General features: G+C 39.1%; 1 protein-coding gene across 1 annotated transcript; it reads right to left on the minus strand.

Moving 5' to 3' along the window:
* Positions 1-3,873: 3,873 nt before the first annotated feature.
* LOC104532876 (carbonic anhydrase 2) lies at positions 3,874-20,989 on the minus strand. The gene is made up of 6 exons (XM_010178192.2): positions 20,797-20,989; positions 10,333-10,451; positions 9,116-9,208; positions 8,286-8,348; positions 7,103-7,258; positions 3,874-4,727 (listed from the first exon to the last, which is right to left on the minus strand). Exons 3-6 carry the CDS (start codon positions 9,119-9,121, stop codon positions 4,608-4,610), a joined length of 345 nt encoding a protein of 114 aa, XP_010176494.2. The 5' UTR covers positions 9,122-9,208; positions 10,333-10,451; positions 20,797-20,989; the 3' UTR covers positions 3,874-4,607.
* Between the last annotated feature and the right edge of the window lie 264 nt (positions 20,990-21,253).

Consider the following 21,253-nt stretch of genomic DNA (forward strand, 5'->3'; position numbering starts at 1 on the left):
ACTTATTTATTGCATATTGCCTCAATGCATTTCTTCTCTGTTTCAACGAGTTCAAAAAAGCAGTGACTGCCTCTTGTCATACATATGCACAATGCCTCATACCATGCAAGATTATAAAAAAAGGGCTTATATATTGCCTTTTCCAAATATCCTGAGGATTTTTTTTTATTGTTTAATATGTTGCAGTGCATTGGCATTCTCACTGGACAAAACTGACTCTATTCTGGGATTCGGAGCAACACAGCTACACCATTTTAGCACCAAGTCCTGCTGAGAATCTGGGTCCATCAGCTCAGGCAACATAACTCTGTTGCTTTGAGGTCTGAACTAAAGTGAGCATCCTGAAGACCTTGATGTTGGATGAACATGAGAGCTTGGGGAATCACCACACTGGGATGAGGACGTACCCAAAATGGTTTTGGTTTGTGGCTTGGATAAAAAAACAGCGAGACTTGCAGTCTAAAATTAGTCAGGGATCTCTGAAAAGTTTTGTCATTGTACCTCTCACTGTTTGATATGGAGCCATGCTGGCTTTGAACATACACCTGTTGAACTCATACCTTTAGGAAGCTGGAGTCTCACAGCCTGAGTGAAGCATCAATGGCATCAAGGCAGCACAGACCTTTACCATCATACTGAAAGAGGAAGGGGGACAGCAGTGGGGTGTCCAGTTGCCAACAGACTTAAACTATATCAAACACTCTGTGTAAGTCACCAGGTCCTACGTGACTGTATGAGATACTGTGGTTTGGAAGAGGAAGTGGCTGACGTTAGAGGGACCATGGGAATTTTTCAGTATAGCCACTGCCTGTACTTTCATCACTGCTTGTTTCTACAATATTAGATTTGACACAGCTGTTGCTCGCAGGGCTTTTCTTTGAAGAGACAGAAAATCCGAAAGCTGTCATTTAGTGAGTGATAGTCTTCTATAAACTATCTGGACTTCTATAAATATTGCTGACTCCATGCAGGGCATTATTATCTAATCTCCCAGGAAACATCTCTAATCACAGCCTACCCAGCCATGTCAATCTAGGACACATCCAACCCTTAGAAATAGCAGTGGAGAAATCATAAAATGTTCTAACACATGGAGTTGGCAGACAAGTGTGAGACAAGATCACAAACTGTGCAAAATGAACAGTTCGCAAGTGAACGTGCTTCTCTCTTTCCCCCATCAATGTGCTGGCTGAGTGTCTTACAATGACTTCAAATAACACACTAGCCTTCTTTCTTCTCTTTTTTTTTCCTTCTAAATAAACTTCCTTTTAATCAGAGCTGCCTACTTGACAGTAACACAATTACCTGCAGTGGATCATCTGTTCCATGACCAAAGTGGTCTCTTTTTTTGCATTATGAATTCATAAACAGTTTTCCAGTTGAAATAGGTCTGAGTGTGGTATTAGAATGGGTGTTGTTTTAAGTCTGCTGCGCAGCAATTGCAAGACCTAATTATAACCTCTTCATACGAGCAAATAGTGAATGAGAATAGAGGTCATGAAGAAGAACTGTATGGTTCCATTCACTTTTATCTTCATCGAACTCACTGTTCAAGAAATGGATCATGAATGCCAAGGAAATTATTTTCCTCATTTCTGGGTTGGCCTCAATACATATGTCTTTCTTGAAAAGGCTATCCATTGCACAAGAGTTTAACTGCAACATATGAATTTGTGATAAGCCCATGTAGCATTTTATGCTGGAGAGGGGTTCTTGTGAGGATTTTGTGGGGTGGTTCTCTAAGTTTTTTCACTTAAAAAGAAAGAAAAAAAAACAAAAAAAAAAAGAAAAATTAAGAACAGTGTTCACTAGTAGACCACACAGGTAAGACATACAGCAGGCTCTTCCTGTACACCATGCATATGACTTAGGAACACCAGCAGTGTTTCAGTCTGGCTGAATACAAAAGTACTTCATATTCAGCAAAGGCAAACATATGGCACTGGCAACATTCCAGGTAAACAGGCTTGTGCAAACAAGATGATAAATATATGGCGGATGTTGGTTGCCTTTGCTGTTACTTATTATTTATGGAGCAACCTTGAAGTGCAATGGAGTATGAGATATGCAACTTTTTACTGCAGCGGTGGTCAGAGCTTCTGAGGTATTTCCAGGTTTTTACCCTAGCCATTAGGCAGAAGTTTGCATTCTCTGTCACATACCAGCCTGGGTACTATTTAAGCTGTACAGGTACCAGTGAGATTATAACTTCTCAGAAAGTCTTACTACCTAGTAGTCAGGGTATCATAGTTGTCAAGATAGGTTTAAAATTTCAAAATCTGGGGCTCTGATATTTTATTTTAATTTTAGGAGCGCCATAACGTGTAATTATTATGCAAAGAGTAGGGTTGCCTACTTCTGAAAGCAAGTTCAGGCACACATGCACAATTCCAGAAAAGAGCTTAGCGTTTGTGACTGCTAACAAGCACTTTTTGCTTCAGCTTTATCAAAAAGATATAAAAATTTTCATCTTATTTTCCACTGCTGAAATAAGTGGGTCATAAGCCCATTAAGTCTCCATCCTTGGAGATACTCAAATGCCATCTGGACATGGTCTCAGGCAACCTGCTCTAAGTGGCCCTGCTTGAGCAGAATGGTTGGACTAGATGACCTCCAGAGATCCCTTCCAACCTCAGCCATCCTATGATTCTGTGTTTCCACTTGGCTAGCTTCAGCAGCTTTAAGCCACAATGTATTAGATCTATAATTCTAATCTTAGAGTTATATTGGATCTATAATTCTATCTTAAACCTCCCTTGCATTTAGAGGACACGTGCAGCACTCGGGCCTGCACGTGACAGACAGAAAAGTATGCAAACCACTCAACATGAAGAACCTGAATTAGTCAGCATAGTTGTTTTAGGAAGAGGCAGGTACCTTCCTAGCTCCATTCAGAAAAGTTGAGTTTCTAACAAATGGCCTGTGACAAAGAACACTTTTGTTTTGGGGTTTGTTTGGATTTGGGGCTTGTTTTTTTTTTTGGGGGGGGGGGGGTTGGGGCTGGGGGTGGTGGTGTTTTAAACAGGGAAGCTTTTCAAAGGAGGAGATTTGACAGGGTTTTCTAAAAATGTTTGTATGCACTCCAGGAAGGCTTCATTCCCATCTCACACATCTTAAAATCCCAGGAGTTTCAGAATCTAGCCTTAACAATAAATTTTCCTTAAAAACTAGGACCAAAATCCAGTGAGATGAGATTTGAAGATGGCTTGTCTCACAACAGCCAGGAGCCTGAGAAGGAGAGTAGCCCCTTATGGTATTGTTTGGATCTTGTTTATTTAGAGCAGATTTATATTTAGGTATCTCTTGCATATGTGTTCACAAAAACACAAGAAATCAGCTAGTAAGGCTCTGGCAATGGGAGTTACTGGGAGCTATTGTCTGCTCAGCAATATTTATGTTTAAAAAAAAAAATCTTCTGTTTAAATCATTCATACGATATGATTCTGTGAGGCTAAAAATCAAACGTGGGGGGCACGGTCTTGAAAGATTTGGTCTAGCTGGAGAAATGGACTGAATAGATGTTCTGCAGAAAGATGAGGCACCTTGCTTTTGGGCTGTCAGATAAGGGCAATGTTTAAGCAACTGGTTTGGAGAAGCCCATTCTTCAGTACGATTTTGTTCAAAAATCATGAGAGGAGATCTTTTATTATACAGCCAACTCTGATGATAATTTTAGTTGTTACTCAGAACTAACACTTCCTTCTGTTGTCTATCAGAGCACTACTTAGAGAAAAATTCCTAACATATCCATGTAAATTCATCTTCAATGTAATTGAAACCAGTATGTTTAGTAATTATGTTTAATATGCAATGATACAAACAGATTAGTGACTCCTTTCCCAAATAAAAATAACAGTATGGAAGCAAAAATATAAGTATAGATTTATTAGAGAAGTTATCTAAAATACAATATCATTTTCCTCTTTAAATTAGAGCATATATTATTTCAATGAAAAGACATTTGGTATTATTTCTATGGTAATAACAACTTTTAAGGATAATACTTAACTTAGAACATTTTTTACTTAAAAAAATCCAACGCTACCATTAAGACATAATCAAGGTTGTTGATAGCATGGGTAAAAATGTAAAACAGTCTCAAAAATATTTACATGTCAGTTTCTTAAAATCTAAGAAGTCTAATTCTCAATATTCTTTTTGCTTTACTTTCTCAAAATACTTTTTTTCCTAAATCATACCTAGATTCTGTATTCCTGTGCTTTTCACAAAGCTTCAAGTTATTGTTTGTTATGTGTACTATCACACCTGTGGATGAGGTTTCTTAAAATGGCTTATTTCACTATCACCATATGCTCTCCCAAGTAGCCAACATACTGTTTGTTATACCAAAGTGTCAGTCACAGTAAGAGTCACCAAAATGCACAAAGCCCCCCACCCATGCCTCCCCCAACCCCACAACTTAAGAACCCTTTCCTATTTGTCCAAGAGCCTTTCACATTTCATTAGCTGGCATTTTAGATGCAGAATTAAAGAAAGAATGGATCTGGGAGACAAGATGTTGCCAGGGCACACATGGCAAAGGTTTGATTTGTGCTTAGCAAAAGAAGCTCCTCACAAACACAGCAATTTCTAACACAGCGCTGAGGTTACTGGAAGGAAGCTCTGACTTCTCTGCTCTTCAAAGGCTGACATGGGCGCCAGTTGTCCACCATATGGCACACAGGCTCATTCTCAGCACTGAAGCAAAGGCCACGGAGTTTGCACATCTATGGAAAAAGGCATAAACATCCTCAAATGCATACTCTTGTTTCAGCAGAACTATTTGAATTATACACCTTGGGCTTGAGTTTGAGGTCCAACTCAAAACGTTTAGCTAGCACTAATGATCTAGAGATGGCATCACCACCCATCTGTCTCTGCATTTCATCCACACCATCTCCTGCCCCTGACACAGGCTCTCCTGCCCCTGACACAGGCCCTCCTGTCCACAACACATCCTAGCAAGAACTATGAAAGCACAGAAAATGGACATGGGCACAATTTTTCTGAACTCTGTGCACAAAAAGCTGTTTTTTCTTGATCCAGATGTGAATAAAAATCTTTCAGAATCCTCTGCAAGTTGTAGTGGTTTGGCTCTTTTGAAAATCTCTTTTTTTTTTTTTTGTGCCCAGTTGATATTAAAGAAAAAAATTGACCTTACCCTTGGGTCAAGTCAAAGCAGCCAAATTAATTCAAAGTAGCTCGATTTTCTAATACTGTGAGAGGGAAAACCATTCCACATCAATAGGAGCATAATGTAAAGTTTAGTGCATGTTCCTAAAGTAAAATCGGTGTTTGCACAAGTCTGATGTAATAAAAGCACCTTAATGTCTAAGCGGGCATCTCCAAAACTAATAAAAAGACTGTGCCAAAAGAACAATCCACCCCAAATGTGATCTTGCAAAGACAGCTGGAGCTGATGACAGAAATAGGTAGGTGGGATACAGGATTTTATATGAGTCAGGTAGCCGGCCAGGCTTTTCCTCATTCAAGGAGGAAGACCCCTAGCAGTGATCAGCCAGGAGAAGACTTTACCTTCAGGACCAACCGGAACAAAGTTTGGAGCCCAACCTCTGCAGGGAACTGCTGTGTCACTACAGCAAATGATAACGGGCTCACTACACCCTGCTGTAATAGCCAGCTTTTATCTATCTTTGAAAAACCAATTCAACTTCAACCCAGAGTCAGTATTGTGCTTTATGGTGTCTTGTTTTGATCGTTTTGGAATGAAAAGGCAAGCTGCCACACACACTGTTTTGATCTCAAATCCATCTCTGAAGTGTCAATGGTAATACCGAGGGGGTGTGTGGAAGAAACAAGTGGTGTCTTTTACCACTTGTAGGAGGTTAAAGGAGGTGTAGTAGGAAAAAGAACTCTATTTTGGAGAATGTGCTCCTGCCCTATAATAAAACAGTATTTGCAAACCTTGGATTATCCATAGCAATACCAGTAGTTTAGAACAAGTAAACAGTGCCAACTTTATTGCTCCCTTGCAGTATATTAATGGTAATCATTGCTATAATTATTATTTCCAATAGTTCTTCCTTGACATTTATTCTATCGTTTATTGCATTAATTCCCACACAGCTCAGTTGCACTTTTTTTCCCACAGCAGCTGAATAAAACCCCTAGAATTATGTGTATATTGTTAGCACATCTGCCATTGATAAAAGGGATTTAAGACTTTGAAGGATAAACTAAAGCCCTTCAAGGCTAGTTTATATTTATAGGCCCTAGATTCTATTTATATATCCCAAGCACACAGATGTGAACCTGAGGATGGAATCTTGTCTTTACGTAATTTCATTAATGGATGGTGCAGAAAGCTAGGGCCAGAAGTGATTTAATTGGCACGAGTTCCTTCAGACTAGGAAGACTCTATCCTCCTCAAGCTGCTCAACAGAATAAAGGATTTTTTGAAGCAGCAGATTTGTGGAGCATGCAAGTTTTCCTCTTCCAAACAACACAGTTTTGTTAGGATTCTCACAATTCTGTGTGGGATTTCCCAGTCTGTTCTGTGCTGAATAGAACTTGTAAAATAAGCTCTGTGTCCTAGAAATGCTGGAAGATCAACAAACCAACCACAGATCTACGTGTGAGGCTGCAGATGCAGAATACATGCTCTTCAAATGCTTGGTGAACCTGGTATTTTCAGGGCAAGTATACCCAGATAGGTGATTTGTGTATGTGCAGCAAACCTGCTGATGCTCACAATACAAGCTAGACTAACTCTGCGTGTGCAAATGGTCCCTTCATGCATGCTACAAATTTCCCAGATTTTTACCAGGTGGCAGCTCTAACCATGTATCTGGAAAGCCTGATTAAATTTTTTTAAACTCCCAAAATTTTTCCTGGACTGTGTCCAAATGGAGGACAGTCTTAACATTTTACAGCAAACTCTGCTTCCACACATAGAAGCAGAGTCCTGCCAGAAGGGGATAACCACTTCAAATATATATTTTTGACATGTGATGCTAGCCAATACTCTGCATAGCTCTGCAGTAACACAAACTGTCCCTTCAAACACCACCAGGAGGGCTGAACTGAAGCAATCAATATGACTCCAGTACACATCTACCAGCACCATCCACTGGAGACCTACCTGCTCGGGGCTGACAGTGATGGGCTCCTTCAGAACGTGCCAGATCACACACTCCAGCAGTGGGGGAGTAGTGAGTGAGCCAGGGTACGTCCAATAGTCCCTGCATGCAGGAAGCAGTCCAGTGGGGTCAAAGTTTGTGAAGGAAGCTTGCTTCCCCTACAATAAAGAAAGTAGATAGGCTAACATCAGGGGAGAGTACAACGTACACACGCTGGGCCTGCAGCAGCAAAGCCTCCTACGGGAGGCTCCATGTTTGGAGAAAGGCAGAAATGGAGTTTGGCATGAAGTGCCGAGTGCCTCCTAAAGCACATATGGGATTAAAGACTTTCAGCAATTTATTTCTTATAAGACTTTCAATACATTGTTTCTCATTTTAAATGCTGAATTTACGTTCTTTGGTCCTAGAGATGTGATTTGACCTTGCTTGAAGGAATAATGAGATTTCAGATGCCAGGTACACTGATTGCACTGGAAATACAAAACCTGAGAGGCCTGTTGGAGTAAATGTCAAGATCCACCTACCTGAAAGGGAGCCTGATGACAAAGATGACAGTGTAGTCTCATTCTTTACCTTTCCTGACCACATTTCTCATTGGCACAGGCCTTTACCCACTATCAAGGCACTTAATTGCTCAGTCAGTACTTTCAGTTTCTCCTTACTTAGCTCATTAAGATCATACACATTCTTCACACAATATTTAAAATACAGAAAGGCTTTTTTCCTAGGAGTTATATACCCTGATCAAACTTCTTATCTGGACTCTCTTTAGATATAGCCAAGACAAGCATGCCCTCTTGGAGGAAGGAAATTTATCCTACGGATCCAGAGATGAGGGGAAGTGCCTTTTGCATCCATCACCACTGACTAGAAATGGCACCGAGAAGAGTAGAGTAGATTAGGAGGATGAATCCCACCCTATAGGTTTAAATGCAGTCAAAAGACAGAGAAATGTAGTCACAGAGATACAAAACACCGTTTCTAACATTCCCTGCCCTCTATCACAGCTTAATTCAAATCTGTTTTGCATTTAGGATTGCAGGAGCATCAGTGTTGATGGCAGGAAGTCTTGTTTTATTTTTGTACATGCAGCAGACTGGGAAGAAGTGAAAAAATCCACTTTCTGAAGAAGATAACACAGCACAGTTGTGACTGGTGTCAGTCAACACAGACAGCAAGTATTACCTTGGTTTGAATGGAGTTCAGAGCATCCACAACTTTCTGTATTTCAGGCTTGGCATTTCCTACCTATAACATAAACCATATGAAAAGAAAATAATCATGCACTCGCATGATACCTTTAGTTTTCTGTTACAGTTCTCAAGGAAACGTTTTATAGCACATTTTCCCAGCACCATTTCATTACATAACAGGTGTATTACAGCAAAAGTGACGGGAACTGTCGCACTAAAATCATGCCAGTTGACAGTCAGCACAAATGGGTCAGACAAGGACACAGGACAGAATAAAGTTATTTTCATTTACAGTGGGTGGATTTATTTTTGGGCTTGAGCTCTTCTTTTTTCATGGAAGTCACCCTCCCAATAAAAATTCAGTGAGGTCAGGACAGAGTGCACACTGCTGGGCACAGCCACCTACTCCAACTAGCTGTGAAGACAATTCAACTAAGACAAAATGCTCTGGACATTTAACAACGACGGGAAAAGGTAAATAGGTGTTATTTAGTGTGGTCCCACTGCAGAGTCATACACACATAACTTCTGCAGTTATGCGCACCACCTTTCACTGATAAGACTTATGGCTGTGTCACTGTCATGATGAAGGCAAGTATGCTGCTATAGAGCCACCACAGTGATGGACAGCAGCCATGCTCCATCGCTGGCGTACAATCTTTATATGTAGAAAAAGCCAAGAATTTGGAGCACTACTTGGTTTGCTGTGAGTTTATGCAGTATAGCTCAATACTGCCTTGTTCTATATTTCAGGCTCTAAGGTCCCACTGCAACACAATGAACATACTAGACTCATTCAAATAATGAAAAAGTTTAACTAACCTTCATGAAGATGCCTACCACAGCCAAACCATCAGGGTGCTTCACAGCTTCAGCAAATTTACCATATTTTACATTCCAGTGAACAATATGGAGCTAGGAGCAAGAAAACAAACAGCACTGTGAAGACGATGTTCCATCCACAGTATTTTACAAATGAGGATGCAGGGAAGCAATTTATTAAACATTAAGAGCAGATGGTGTTTTACTGCTGAGATTTAAAATTTTTTGTGTACAGTTAAGAATTTGTTGAATCATTCATCTACTTTCAAGTTTCATTTATGCAAAAAGATTTATGTGATGAATTTTATTTTGCTTCTCACTCTTATTCCCAGATGAGTTTAAAATGCAAACTGTGGCAGTATCATTCTGCTTTAAGTCTGGTGAAACTCCTGTTATCTTCAGCATGAGTTTTTCCTGCATAGAGCCTGCAGAATTTTGATACAGTATTTTAATGCTATACAACCTGGAGTTCTTGTCAACACTGAAAGATGATTGTCCCGTGTCAGGGAGAAGAGGCATTAATTACAGATCTGACCTGCTATCTAGAGAATTTTTAAAAACTAGTCCCGTCCTTTTCTGGAAAGCCTTTGAAAAGAACATTAAATGAATCTTCAGGTCACGTTAGCCAGGATGTTGCATTATTTTTTATTTCTGAGTTATTTCTAACTGAAGTTCACTTGGCTGTTTCCCTGTATCTGCAAATCAAGTTAAGCAAGTAACTATGGTACTGTGAACAGGTGTAAGGCAATGGCGAGTTTCTCAGATAAGGCAAAAGCTACTTTATCTCCTGAAAAAGCAGCAGAGACAATGAATTTGTGGGGCCATTTCTTTTATCCATCAATGTAAATCGCAGGTTTGTTCAGTCGATGGGCATTTACGAAAGGGTTAAAAAAGTCTGTCACAGCATCCAGAGGTAGATTTCTAAACAGGGGACAAGGAAAGGTGGGATGCAAGGCACTGAAGTCACTCCATTTCTGTACTGAGATTGTAATCAGAGTCTTAAGTGGTCCAAGGGACATCTGGAGTCTCAAGGATATTACTCAGAGTGCCTGCATGGTCTCACATGGCTACCTGCCCTTTTCACAGCCTCCCTTGCTACCAAAAGATGAAAGGGTCTGCCCCAAAATTATTCTGTTGTTTATATAAATGTCTGATTCCTGAAGTGGGAAAAGGCGATGTGTGTGTACAAAGGTTGGAGAAAGTAAAGCATGTCCTACCTCTGCATCATACTTCACACCATCCACAGTGTGCTCTGACCCTTGGCCCTCACAGGAACCCCAGTGAATGTGAAACTGCGCCAGCCTGTAGACTCCATCCAGTGCTCCTCCCTGCAGCACTGCAAAGCAAAGAGCCTCCATTAGCATCTCCCATAACCTTTGCTATTGAGTCTTACTTCAAGCTGGAACGTTCATCTCACGTCTTCCCAGTGAATTATAGTTCATTGCTCTGCATGCTGCCATGCTGCTCCAGATCATCCTCAATGGTACACTGCTGCAATATGCCAAAATCAATAATAAACGTATAAGACCTTAAGTGACTTTGCAGTGAGTGTCTCATCAGCAATTTAACAGGCATGCTAATATTAGAGGTGCTGAGGGGAGAGCTAAGGATGCAACTTTTCTGTCACCAAATAAATAAAAAAAGGACAAGAATAGCCTTTGTAAGAGGCCCATGTAGACTTATTCTATGAAGGTACACTTGAAGACCAAATAATCTTTCCCTTACGAATGTACTCTGTCCTTTCATTCATTCATTTAGGCCTTAATCCTGCAAATCTCATGGTGGACTGGATTGAGTAAAATGTTTTTGGTTCCAAATTAAACCCAGACACCTGTTAGCCATGGGCTGCTGCAAGGCAGAGCACCAGGCACAGTATTGCAGAGGTATTGCAGAGACATGAATTCAATCTCTTGTCCCTCCCACTCTTCACTCCTCAAGAATGAATTTTAAAAAATGGTGGTGAGAATGGCAATGCCTGCAGAGGCAGATGTTTTACAATATGGATTGGAAATGAGGCGTGTAATAATGCTCTCCACTATCTGACATTACTCCTGCTACGTGACTGCTGTAAGTAGAGTGCTCAGCCACACTTTCAATTATACAGGAGCAAGTTCCCTTGAGCTCCCTTATTTTGCTTGTTAGTTTTAACCTTGTACTTAAGCTGTAACTGATCACCATTATGATGTGCAGGATCAAGCCCTATTACTGTAAAATGCTCAAGGCACAACCAATGCCTCCTCCAGTGCAGCACAAAGCACAGAACAATAAGAAATAGTTCTATTAAATAGAGCTATTTATCCAAGTTATTAGAGCAAGCTTTCACACTGGTTTGTGGTTTGGTCTTTTTTTTTTGTTGGGGTTTTTTGTTTGTTTGTTTTTTCCAAGCAACTCAAATTTGCAATTAAATCTTTAAGATATTAATATATAAAAATAAAAGATATTTTAAAATGTAATTTGAAGTGTTGCATATCTTAGAGATCAATTTCTCCCTATATATACATAAATATATATATATACACAATAAAGTGACAGAAGAGTGTTTACACCAGGTATTACATGTAAGTGTGTTCTGTGTATGTGCCACAAACAAAATGGTTCTGTGGAGTAAAGATGCTTTTCTCTCAGTTTGTAATTAGTCTAGACACCATCACAAAACGTGCATGTGTGAAAATATACATCAAATGCAGATAGGAAAAGGTCCCTGTCTGTTCAGGTTTGAATAATTCCAATTATATGCAAGCATGGACAAGAACAGCCGTGAATACTTGGCAATGGGGCAAGAAGGATTTGACCAAAAAACTGGAATACATGGATATTATTATAAGATATATATAAAACACATTAGTTTCCACTGCTGTGCCTTACACATGCAACATTTGGATTCAGTGGACCAATTTAGCATTTGCCTGGGGCTCCTTCTTTGGTAAATATATTTAGAAGTCTCCCAATGTGTATTTGCATTTGAAAAATGTGAATATATGTTCTACTGCGGTCTTTGTAACTTCCAATACTGTAGCCAACAGTGAACAGCCAACAGACCAAGACATGACTTACCTATTGCCAAGCTACACAATACAAAGAAGAATGGCTACTTAAAGTAATTAAATAGGAACATATCTTATTCTACTTTTATGTTTCTGCATGTCCTAGTTGCCAAGAAGCATAACTGTTTCAAGCACAGGACTACAAATCAGAATACTTTTTTTCAGAACAAGGACTGTGAATGTGCACTAGCTCCTTTTGAAAATGAAGTAATTGGTTGCTATGTCTTTACAGATGCAAAATCATTTAATCCACACAATATCATGTTTCATTTTAAAATGATGAGATGGAACTGCAATGTTTCAGCTTCAGTTCCTTTGGTTAATGGACTTGATGTTCGTTGCAGGTACAAAGGGACTGAGGTTGCACCATTCCTCAACCTCAGAAAGCACCAGCACAGCACAAGTTAATCTGCAATTATTAATCAATAGAAAGCATGCCGAAAAGCAGAACCATGCAATCTTCTTAAATCCATCTGCAGTGTTATTTTTCCACACAGTTTGCTATAGTCTCATCAAAAACTCAAAAGAGGCAAAAAAATTTCTTTGCAGTTTTTGCTTACTTTTCTCATTCTGTAGTTTTCAAATCCAGCACTAGCTTATTTTGACTCACAGCAGAGCATTCAAAGAAAGTAATAATTAGATTAGTGTAAATGAATACAAATTCAGCAGGCTTAATTACAGAACAGCCATTCTTGTGCTAGCCTACATTAAGCAGTTATTATTTTTTAATATTTCTCAGCCTTTACAAAGAAATAAAAATTAAAATTAAACTTAAAAAGTGAAGTAGAAATGTTAGACCTTCATTTTTTTCCAGCACAAGCTTTTTAAACCATGAATAAATGCTACCAGCTTTTGCAAAGTAGAAGTTCATTGAGAATCACGAGCAACATTCACACTGAGAACTTCCCTGTCCCATGTGACATGAATGAACATTGATTCAGGCCACACTGACGCTAGAAATCCAACCTTTCCATCCCCTTTTTTTGAGGACTGGGGAAATACAGATCCACATGTAAGCATCTCATTAGCTCCCTTCCTTCTGAACTTAGCACTAGTGTACACCATCCTGGAAATACCCAAGTAGCTGTGCTCCCTTTTTTTATATAGCACAGCTTCAGATGCAAGGTGAAGACAGCACCAGCCAGCCTGGAAAACACATTATTTTCTTACAGGTTCATCCAACTCAACAGCATCTATGTCAGTAACCTGGTCTCAATAGATGTGTAACAGCCCAAGAGGCAACAGCTTGAAAACGCAGATTTTTCTATTTTACAGTTATTTTAAATGTTACAACAAGACAAATTTGGAGCTACTTTCCTTAGATCAAGAAAGGGTAACTGTTTTCAACCTTCTACCCTTTACTGGAGAAGTTATCCTAGTAACATCCAGTAATTATATTGCACTGTTATTAAACGATCTCATAACATTTTCTAAATTAGGTGAACAGAAGTATTAGCAGCACTAATTTGGAAAGTCAAATAACCACACAAACTGTTCCATTTATGTCTGTGGGATTTCTTGGATAAAGAAGGTGAACTCGATTTGTCTCCACTACACTTTTTTAGCACACCTAGATACACACAGAAATCAAAGGGCATTTTGCTGCATCTGGGACAGGTGTTTACTGAGGCCACACAACTTCGCTGTTCTAAAGACAAGTCACCAGCCAGTTACCTTTCCCACACAGAACAGAACAGCTTTGTAAAAAATACTGTGGACCACTTCATAGCTTTTTTTCAGGAAGTGGCAGCATTCCAATCTGTGAATTTTTGCAGGAATACTTTGGAATTACTGTTATTTAGTTACCTCCTATGGTACGTTCTCTCTATACAGAGCAGGAGACTACTAAATCTCACCAAGGCAATAAACCTGTCAAATAAATAATCAAAATGGCTGAACTACCAGATTGTTTCACGAGTTAGAATTAATTCCTTCCTGTCATACAAATTAGTGTGGTAAGAAAAACACTGCTCTAAAGTTTGTTACTCTGATAAAATGTTCTTGAAATGGAAATCTCTGACAGCAAAGCTTCTTCCAGTAGCTGAAATAATGGGTCCACTAAAGCACAACAGATGTCCAGAGCTCCAAACCTAGGAAGTTTAGTCCTTTTGAGATTCCAGCAAACAAAAACCTAGCAGCAGGACACTTCAAGCATCTACTTTTGAGGACAGCCCTCTTGCACACACATTACTTTGGCATAAAGAAAGTCATGATTTTGCATCAGCCTACAGTAGATGTGCACATGTATATGATGTTGTAGGTAGGTATGTATATAAATATACACATAGTATATACATTAATATTAATGTTTTGTAAGCTTTTGTGTATATACGGACATCGGTATGACAGGAAGCAAGCCTTGAGGAGACAAAGTAGATGAAGCATTACTTGGAAAAAAAAACCCAACTTGAGCACCATGCACTATTAATGGCACAAAAAAGGCTCTGATGAGGATGCTCAGGGATCAGCCTTGTGTTCTTATGCAAGGATGGGCTTCCATGTCTGACACACTGAAGAGTTCATTTAGGGTGAGCTGTCACTTCTGTGAAATGTGGAGTACAGAGCATCATGTGAGATGTTTCCTTCTTTATGTTATCTCATTCAGACATTCCTCCTAGGACGCTGTATCATGACAAGCAAGAGAGCAAGACAGCATGCAAGCATCTGACTGTAGGGATCATACTTGCAGAAAACATCTGTAATGGGTTTCACCAAGAAAAAAACTGTAATTGGTATCTCATAAGAAAAAAAACCCAAAAACCGCAAACCCTGCTCTGACCTTGCTAGAGGGTTAGCCTGATAAGGCAAAAAGGATGGTCCACAGAGATAGACCAGAATGAAACATCTGCCAAAATGCAGCAGATCTGCAGATGTGTGTATCGCCAGCAGGTCAGTGATTCTGACTCACCTCAGCTGAACTACTTCATCTAGACTGAGTATCAGCCACAGAGACTCTGACCTGCTTAAGGATACAATGCCATTTAGGTTCTTAACTTTCCTCTCACCCCCTGGGACCAGTGGAGTATATTTTTCATGTAGTATCTTCCATGGAGATTCTCTGAGAGTCTTAAGGTGCTGTAGTGAGTCCCTGATGAGCCTTCAGTCCTCATATTTCACACTGCATGAGCTGACAATTATTTTGTAAGAACTGAGTTGGAAGTATTAAAATTCTCTTAAAAATAACAATTGGTTTAATTTCCAATGGTCTAATCCAAGTGAGTGCTTACAGTACTGAACATTGTGTACTGGACATGGTGCTCATACTATGTTGAGATCTAATGAAGAATGAACAAACTTAAGGCGTGAGCATTGCCTCTAAGTCCACAGCAGTCCCTCAAGCCTATATGTAAATGAACAAATATATCAGCTGGGAAGAGCAGTCATGGTGACAGCTGGCACACAAGCTCCATCAAAAACAAACTTTTCCAAGTGGCCCTAGCTAATAACAGCTGGCCAGTTTCTCCTGGTTTTGCACTAAAAGCACCTCTAGAGGAAGAATTTGGAAGAAGGGACGGAAGTTGCCATGATTCTTAAACACATAATCCATGTCAAATTTCTGGTCAGAAGTTGTATGGTTTTAAAAAAAAAAAAAAAAAAAAAAGTTGATGTAAATTAAGACAGGCACTTTTGGGCTCTGTAAAAAAATGAAACATGCAGGACAGATCTCAAACCCTCTCATCTTCCTTTCCAGTTCCTGGAAGTACTAGAACTATTCTCAAGTTATCTGCTTACGTAGGCTTTGCAGCTTCTGGTGATACCAGTTCACTGGAGAAACGACTTAATGATCACACGCCCTCTGGGACCTCTGACTTTCTAGTCAAGCGGTGCACAAAAGTATTTGTGACACATGAGCAGGTGTCTGAATACTATAAGCAATCAGTTCCTTGATTTATGATTCAGAAGGGTCAGTACACAGGCTGTACTGTACTGTGGGCCTTCAATCCATGACTGTATACTGATAACATGCAATATTATTCTGGCACAGCTACTATTACATCTTCAGAGCTGGGAAACCTAAAAATAGCCCAGTGACTTGGATTAAAAATTGTGCCTTAAGGACAGCAGACCTGCATGTTTCTTCCTCAGTTTACCTGCTGAGGTAGAAGTGTAGGAAAAGAACAACAGTGGCACAACTTTCAGAGTAACTCTGCCAATCAAGCAGTGCTTATGCACTGGCTGTTAATAACAAATAGAACAAAATTAATTGGTTTGTTTATAGTGAGTCATAATTCAGGACAGTTGAAGCTTCCTCATTAACATCTACAATTATAGGAAGAATTGGGCAATGTATTTGATTACAACTACTGGAAGTCTCCCAAGGGGTGCTAGTTCCAAGGTCAATACAGTATTTTCATTTCCCTAGGTCTCCCTGTTATTTTAAAGTTCTACTACAATTGAGTATCTGCAAAAGTGTCAGATTTACTTGGGACTCTGATTTCAGTATTATCTCTAGTTCAGCAGCAATGAAGGAAAAGAAAATAATTAAGAGACTCGTTCACCAGCAGAAATTACCAGTACATTTAGTAATGTCTCTAGAGTCTCACATTATAGTTGCAATTCACTTGTGTCAGGTTCTACAGCTAAAATATTATATGAAAACATTCTTGTTATGGAATAAATTAATTGCTGATTGACTTCTTCCTTTTATAAACTCATCATACACATGATCAGAAAATACTGATACAGTGCCTACGGCTGTGAGAATTTTCCATTTGAATTTCAGGTTTTAGTTGAATTCTGAAGTCTTCCAGCAAACTTACATAGAAAGCACATTCAAAGTATGTTACAAAATCTTCTTTCAGGCTCTTGAGACTTTCTTAAGCAAAGTCATTTCCTGTGGTTTTACGTAAAGCACTGAGAAGTCGCTGTTCATGTCTGTCTTTTAAAGTGAGTGAAACGATACACTTGTCCTTACAGCAGACTATAATATAAAGGATTTAATATGATAAAATCAGTACCCTTGATGAGACACTCCTTTGCTATAGAGTTCCTAAAATAATATAATTATTATATTATTTTAGGAACTTTAGTGCATTATTATAATATAACAGCTATCAGCACCATTTGCTTCACTCATATGTGAAAGGTCACATCCCAGGATGTGAATGCACGCACAAGACTTTCTTCCTAGTGACACTTTTATCATAATAAATTTTTTCTTTTATTTAAAGTTACAGAAATTTTAAAGATTACAGCTTACAACTACTTGAACTTTCACCATTATTAAAATACAGGGGAGAGAGAACCAAAAAGCAACTGCAAGAACCGAAGGAGAAGAGAAACTAAATAAAAACTGGAAGAGGAAGTTCCCTGTTTGCTTTCTACATACAAGTCCAAGAAAACATTGCAAGGAAACAAGACAGCAGGTATATTATTATCTGAGAGAAAAAACATGGAATTTCAGCAAACAAAAACATGTCCATAAACATGGCAATGCTAATTTGTGAATTTTCTTTCCGTACACCATTTCTACTAAATAGCAAATGTGAAATATGAAGGGGATTCACTTTGGGAACTGGCTGAGCCTTTAGAAATGTATTCTGGAATACACCACCTGTCACACAGCCCAAGAAATTAAAAGGCTGTACTACAAGAATTGAAATAGAAGATTTTGGGATAACCGCTTCCAAAGAGGTTTTTCCTAAGCATCCTTAGTAACATCTAATTAAATTAACAAGGAAGTAAAATCAAGTCAGGTTCTAAAGCCATCACAAAGATTTTTAAATCACTTCTCTGTTAAGACATCACTGTAAGAGAAAACTGTATAGGTCATAGGCATAATTACAACCTGAATCAAAGGTTATGTCTATAAAGCTCCATCTATTAGTAAAGAGATCTTCTAAGAGCAAAGAAGAAAGCATTTATGTGGCTAGTGTATCTTCACGGAAGAAAACTGTGATAGGATATAATTTTATATAATATATTTTAATAACTGTGATTAGATAGAATATAATTTTAAGAAACTCTACTTTTTCTTTTAGATTTTTAGTTTTTCACTGATATGGACAGAAGCTTTATACTACATATTCTTGTACTCATACACATCATGTAGAAATATACATTTGGGAGGAAGAGTCTTTTATTTGGAGGAAAAATATTTTACATCAGAATTTTGAATATTCTGCTATCTACTTCTCGTTAATTGTGATCAATGGTACTCATATTACGTATTTTCTGAATCAAAGAAATAAGTAACAACTACTTTCAAAGAGTTTTATCCAAACACACATTTTATCCTTCTTACTTTTTTTTTACTATACCATTAGTGCCTGTATTTTTTATTGCAAGAACTCATTTTTGCATAACCTGAGGAGCAGGAGTCAAACAGACATTAATACCTAGAACTGCTGCTCAGTTTACTTCAGTGTCCTTAGTTAGGAGCCTGAAGATTATTAATGAATGGATCTACTTCTTTGTTTGTGAATAATCTTCAAGACATGAGTAACTGCACACAATGATCTTACTAATTTTGTGCCTACTATCACAGACAATCCACTACTGCCTATGGAACAGCTCATAGGAGCACACACTATAGCCTGTGGGAAGTATTTACAGGATTTTGTTCCATTGTCTTCCATAAAACACCAGCACATCACACAGTTTCACAGTTTGTTCCTGTGACTGTTGCGTGATGTCTAACCAATAACTGGGTACACATGTTATAGTCAGCCTCATGTTCAGAAGTAACAGCGAATCAAGCACAGTCAAGTCAAAGACAGCTCTATTTTGTGTAAGAAAGTAGGTTACCTAGTTAGCTGCATACAAATGAAGCCATTAAGCACGCTGCCAGGTAGATTCTATGCACTGTAATTTTCAACAGGAAGCATGATACTGAAGGATCCACCCTTACCTGGCTTCGCAGAGATCTGCTTGATTTTTTTTCTAAAGAATAATCAGTTTATGATTCACTAATAGTGCTACTGAGAATATTTCTACTTGCATCTCCTATCCTCCCACTCTGAAAGCTGTGTCACTGCATATCTGTCAGAGGATCCCTGTCACAGATGTTCTGGTTCTGCAACGGCTTGTCTCATAAAAAGCATTCTTCCTACAGACATTTCTTTAGGTTATTACATGTTCCTGCCATCTTTTCCTCCCAAGTTACCAAATACAACCTAATTTTCACAGTCTGTCCAAACTTAGGCACACACAAAGTGAACACATAATAGTTTTGTTACACTGTGAGGACATGAACCTGTTTCCTTAGGGCTCAGTGAAAACAGTACGACAGCGAGAGACAACTCACACATATCTGGTGAAAACATAATCCCTTTTTCTGTACTGTGAATCATTTACCTTATTCCCCATGACACTTAAAATGAACATGCATTCAACTCCTTTAGCTCCTTAGTGCTTCAGAAAAATAAACAGTAAGAAGCTGAAATATATATTTTCTTTTTTTTTTAACTATAAAAATACTAATGTGTAAATTATACATGGACCTATGTGCATTTATATGACTGTGAATACTTATAGCTGACCACTTAACATTGTTTAAAGACTGTAATTAAAATACAAACTCAAACTCTTAGTGCAACGTTGAATGTCTGTTATACTGTTATATTGCATTATCTGCAAAAGCCCCACATTTTTAGTAGGCACGGATCATTTGTTTTCAGCTCCATTCCCTACATGACTTTGCCAACAAAATGCTTCAGAAAAATAGGGCAGTTGCTCAAGCAAGTTAAATCAGGCAGTGTCTGAAGAAGGCAGTGACTTACAATGGGATTGTTCTTGCTGTCTAAATTAAAAAGAGGCACATTTATTGCAGCAGAGTGATGATTTCTGCAAATTCAGCCAGCTGAAAAACTACAATTAAAGACAACCTACAAAACCCTTGCTGCAACTGCATCTTAGACTCCGTCTGTCCATCAGTACTGGATGTCTTTCAGTCAGGGTTACTAAAAGGTTTGCAAGATTCAGCACCTAATTTCAACATACAGTAGGATGAACAGTAAGACTCTGTGGAACGGCTGCCCGCTAGCAAACTTGGTAGGAATGTGTCAGATATATTAACTTTATCTAGAAAGCCCAGAGTCAAGAAATGTCAGGGATAATACTTGTTTAAATTACAAAAGAACAAAGAGGTATTTTCTAATCATTCGTCTGTTTCTGTACTAACCTGGGAGCATATTGGCTTCAGAAATATGAAATAATATTTTGATAACCAAAGAAACTATTTCCAAACTATTTCCTCTTCAAGTTGTTAACTGTAACCCTTTGTTATTCTAAGGCAAATTTCTTCCTGTGATGTATTTTACTTCTTCTTTTAACGATGTGGTTGATAGCTTATGATGAGCTATGCCTGAAATTGTTCTTGTCAAATAAACTTTTTTTTTCCCTCCACAGCTGAGTCCTTATCCAAATCTTTCCTATTTAAACAAAAACAAATTCACTTTTCTGGAGTTTAGAGCAGGGCAGCTCAGATAGGTTTAGTTCTCTTTTAATGGGTGCTCAGTTTTCTTCTAGTCTAAAGGAGCACTGTGAGATGCCGAATCCTAAGGGCTGAATCTTGACCTTACCAAAGGCAAAACACTTCAGTATTTTTTTGTCTTTAAAAAAAGCCTATGGCCTCAGTAGGCATTTTAGTAGCAGATTCTCCCATCTCCATCCCCGCACATGAAGATGAGGCCTCACCTGACTTGTCGGAAGAATCATCAAACTCCACGTTGAAGGAGTGCCCGTTGTTGACGATGTTTCTAGCTGTGCCAGCATCGTAACTGAAGCTGAGAGGCTTCAGAGAGGAGTCGTATTTGGCGGACTTGCTGCTGATGGCAATGGGGGACTGGCGCTCTCCATTGGCGATGGGGAAGTGTTCGTGCCAGTGAGCGGGTCCTGCAAGACAGCGTGAGGCAGCTCAGTGGGAAAAGACACGAAGTTTGGGGAACATAAATTATAACCCTCACTCTAGAAACCAGGACACCTTAACACTAGCATCAGCCTTTCATAATGTGCCATCCACGTGGGCTGCCGGCGCTGGCGACACAGAGGACGGCAAATCCCGCCGGTTGACCGGGGCACGGACCCGGCAGTGTCTGAGCCTCGGAGGCCGAGGACGGGGTTTTACCGGCGGGTCCTTCTAGAGGCCGCCCCG

This window comes from Antrostomus carolinensis, unplaced genomic scaffold, assembly GCF_000700745.2.
Source record: "Antrostomus carolinensis isolate BGI_N321 unplaced genomic scaffold, ASM70074v2 scaffold3751, whole genome shotgun sequence".
Lineage (NCBI taxonomy): Eukaryota > Metazoa > Chordata > Aves > Caprimulgiformes > Caprimulgidae > Antrostomus > Antrostomus carolinensis.

Excerpts from the sequence above, each read along its gene's own strand:
- LOC104532876 (XM_010178192.2), bottom strand. Across the intron at positions 7,259-8,285 it reads TGAACTCCATTCAAACCAAG|GGGAAGCAAGCTTCCTTCAC; the intron begins GTAATACTTGCT and ends TCTTTATTGTAG. Across the intron at positions 4,728-7,102 it reads TCACTGTCAGCCCCGAGCAG|ATGTGCAAACTCCGTGGCCT; the intron begins GTAGGTCTCCAG and ends CTTTTTCCATAG.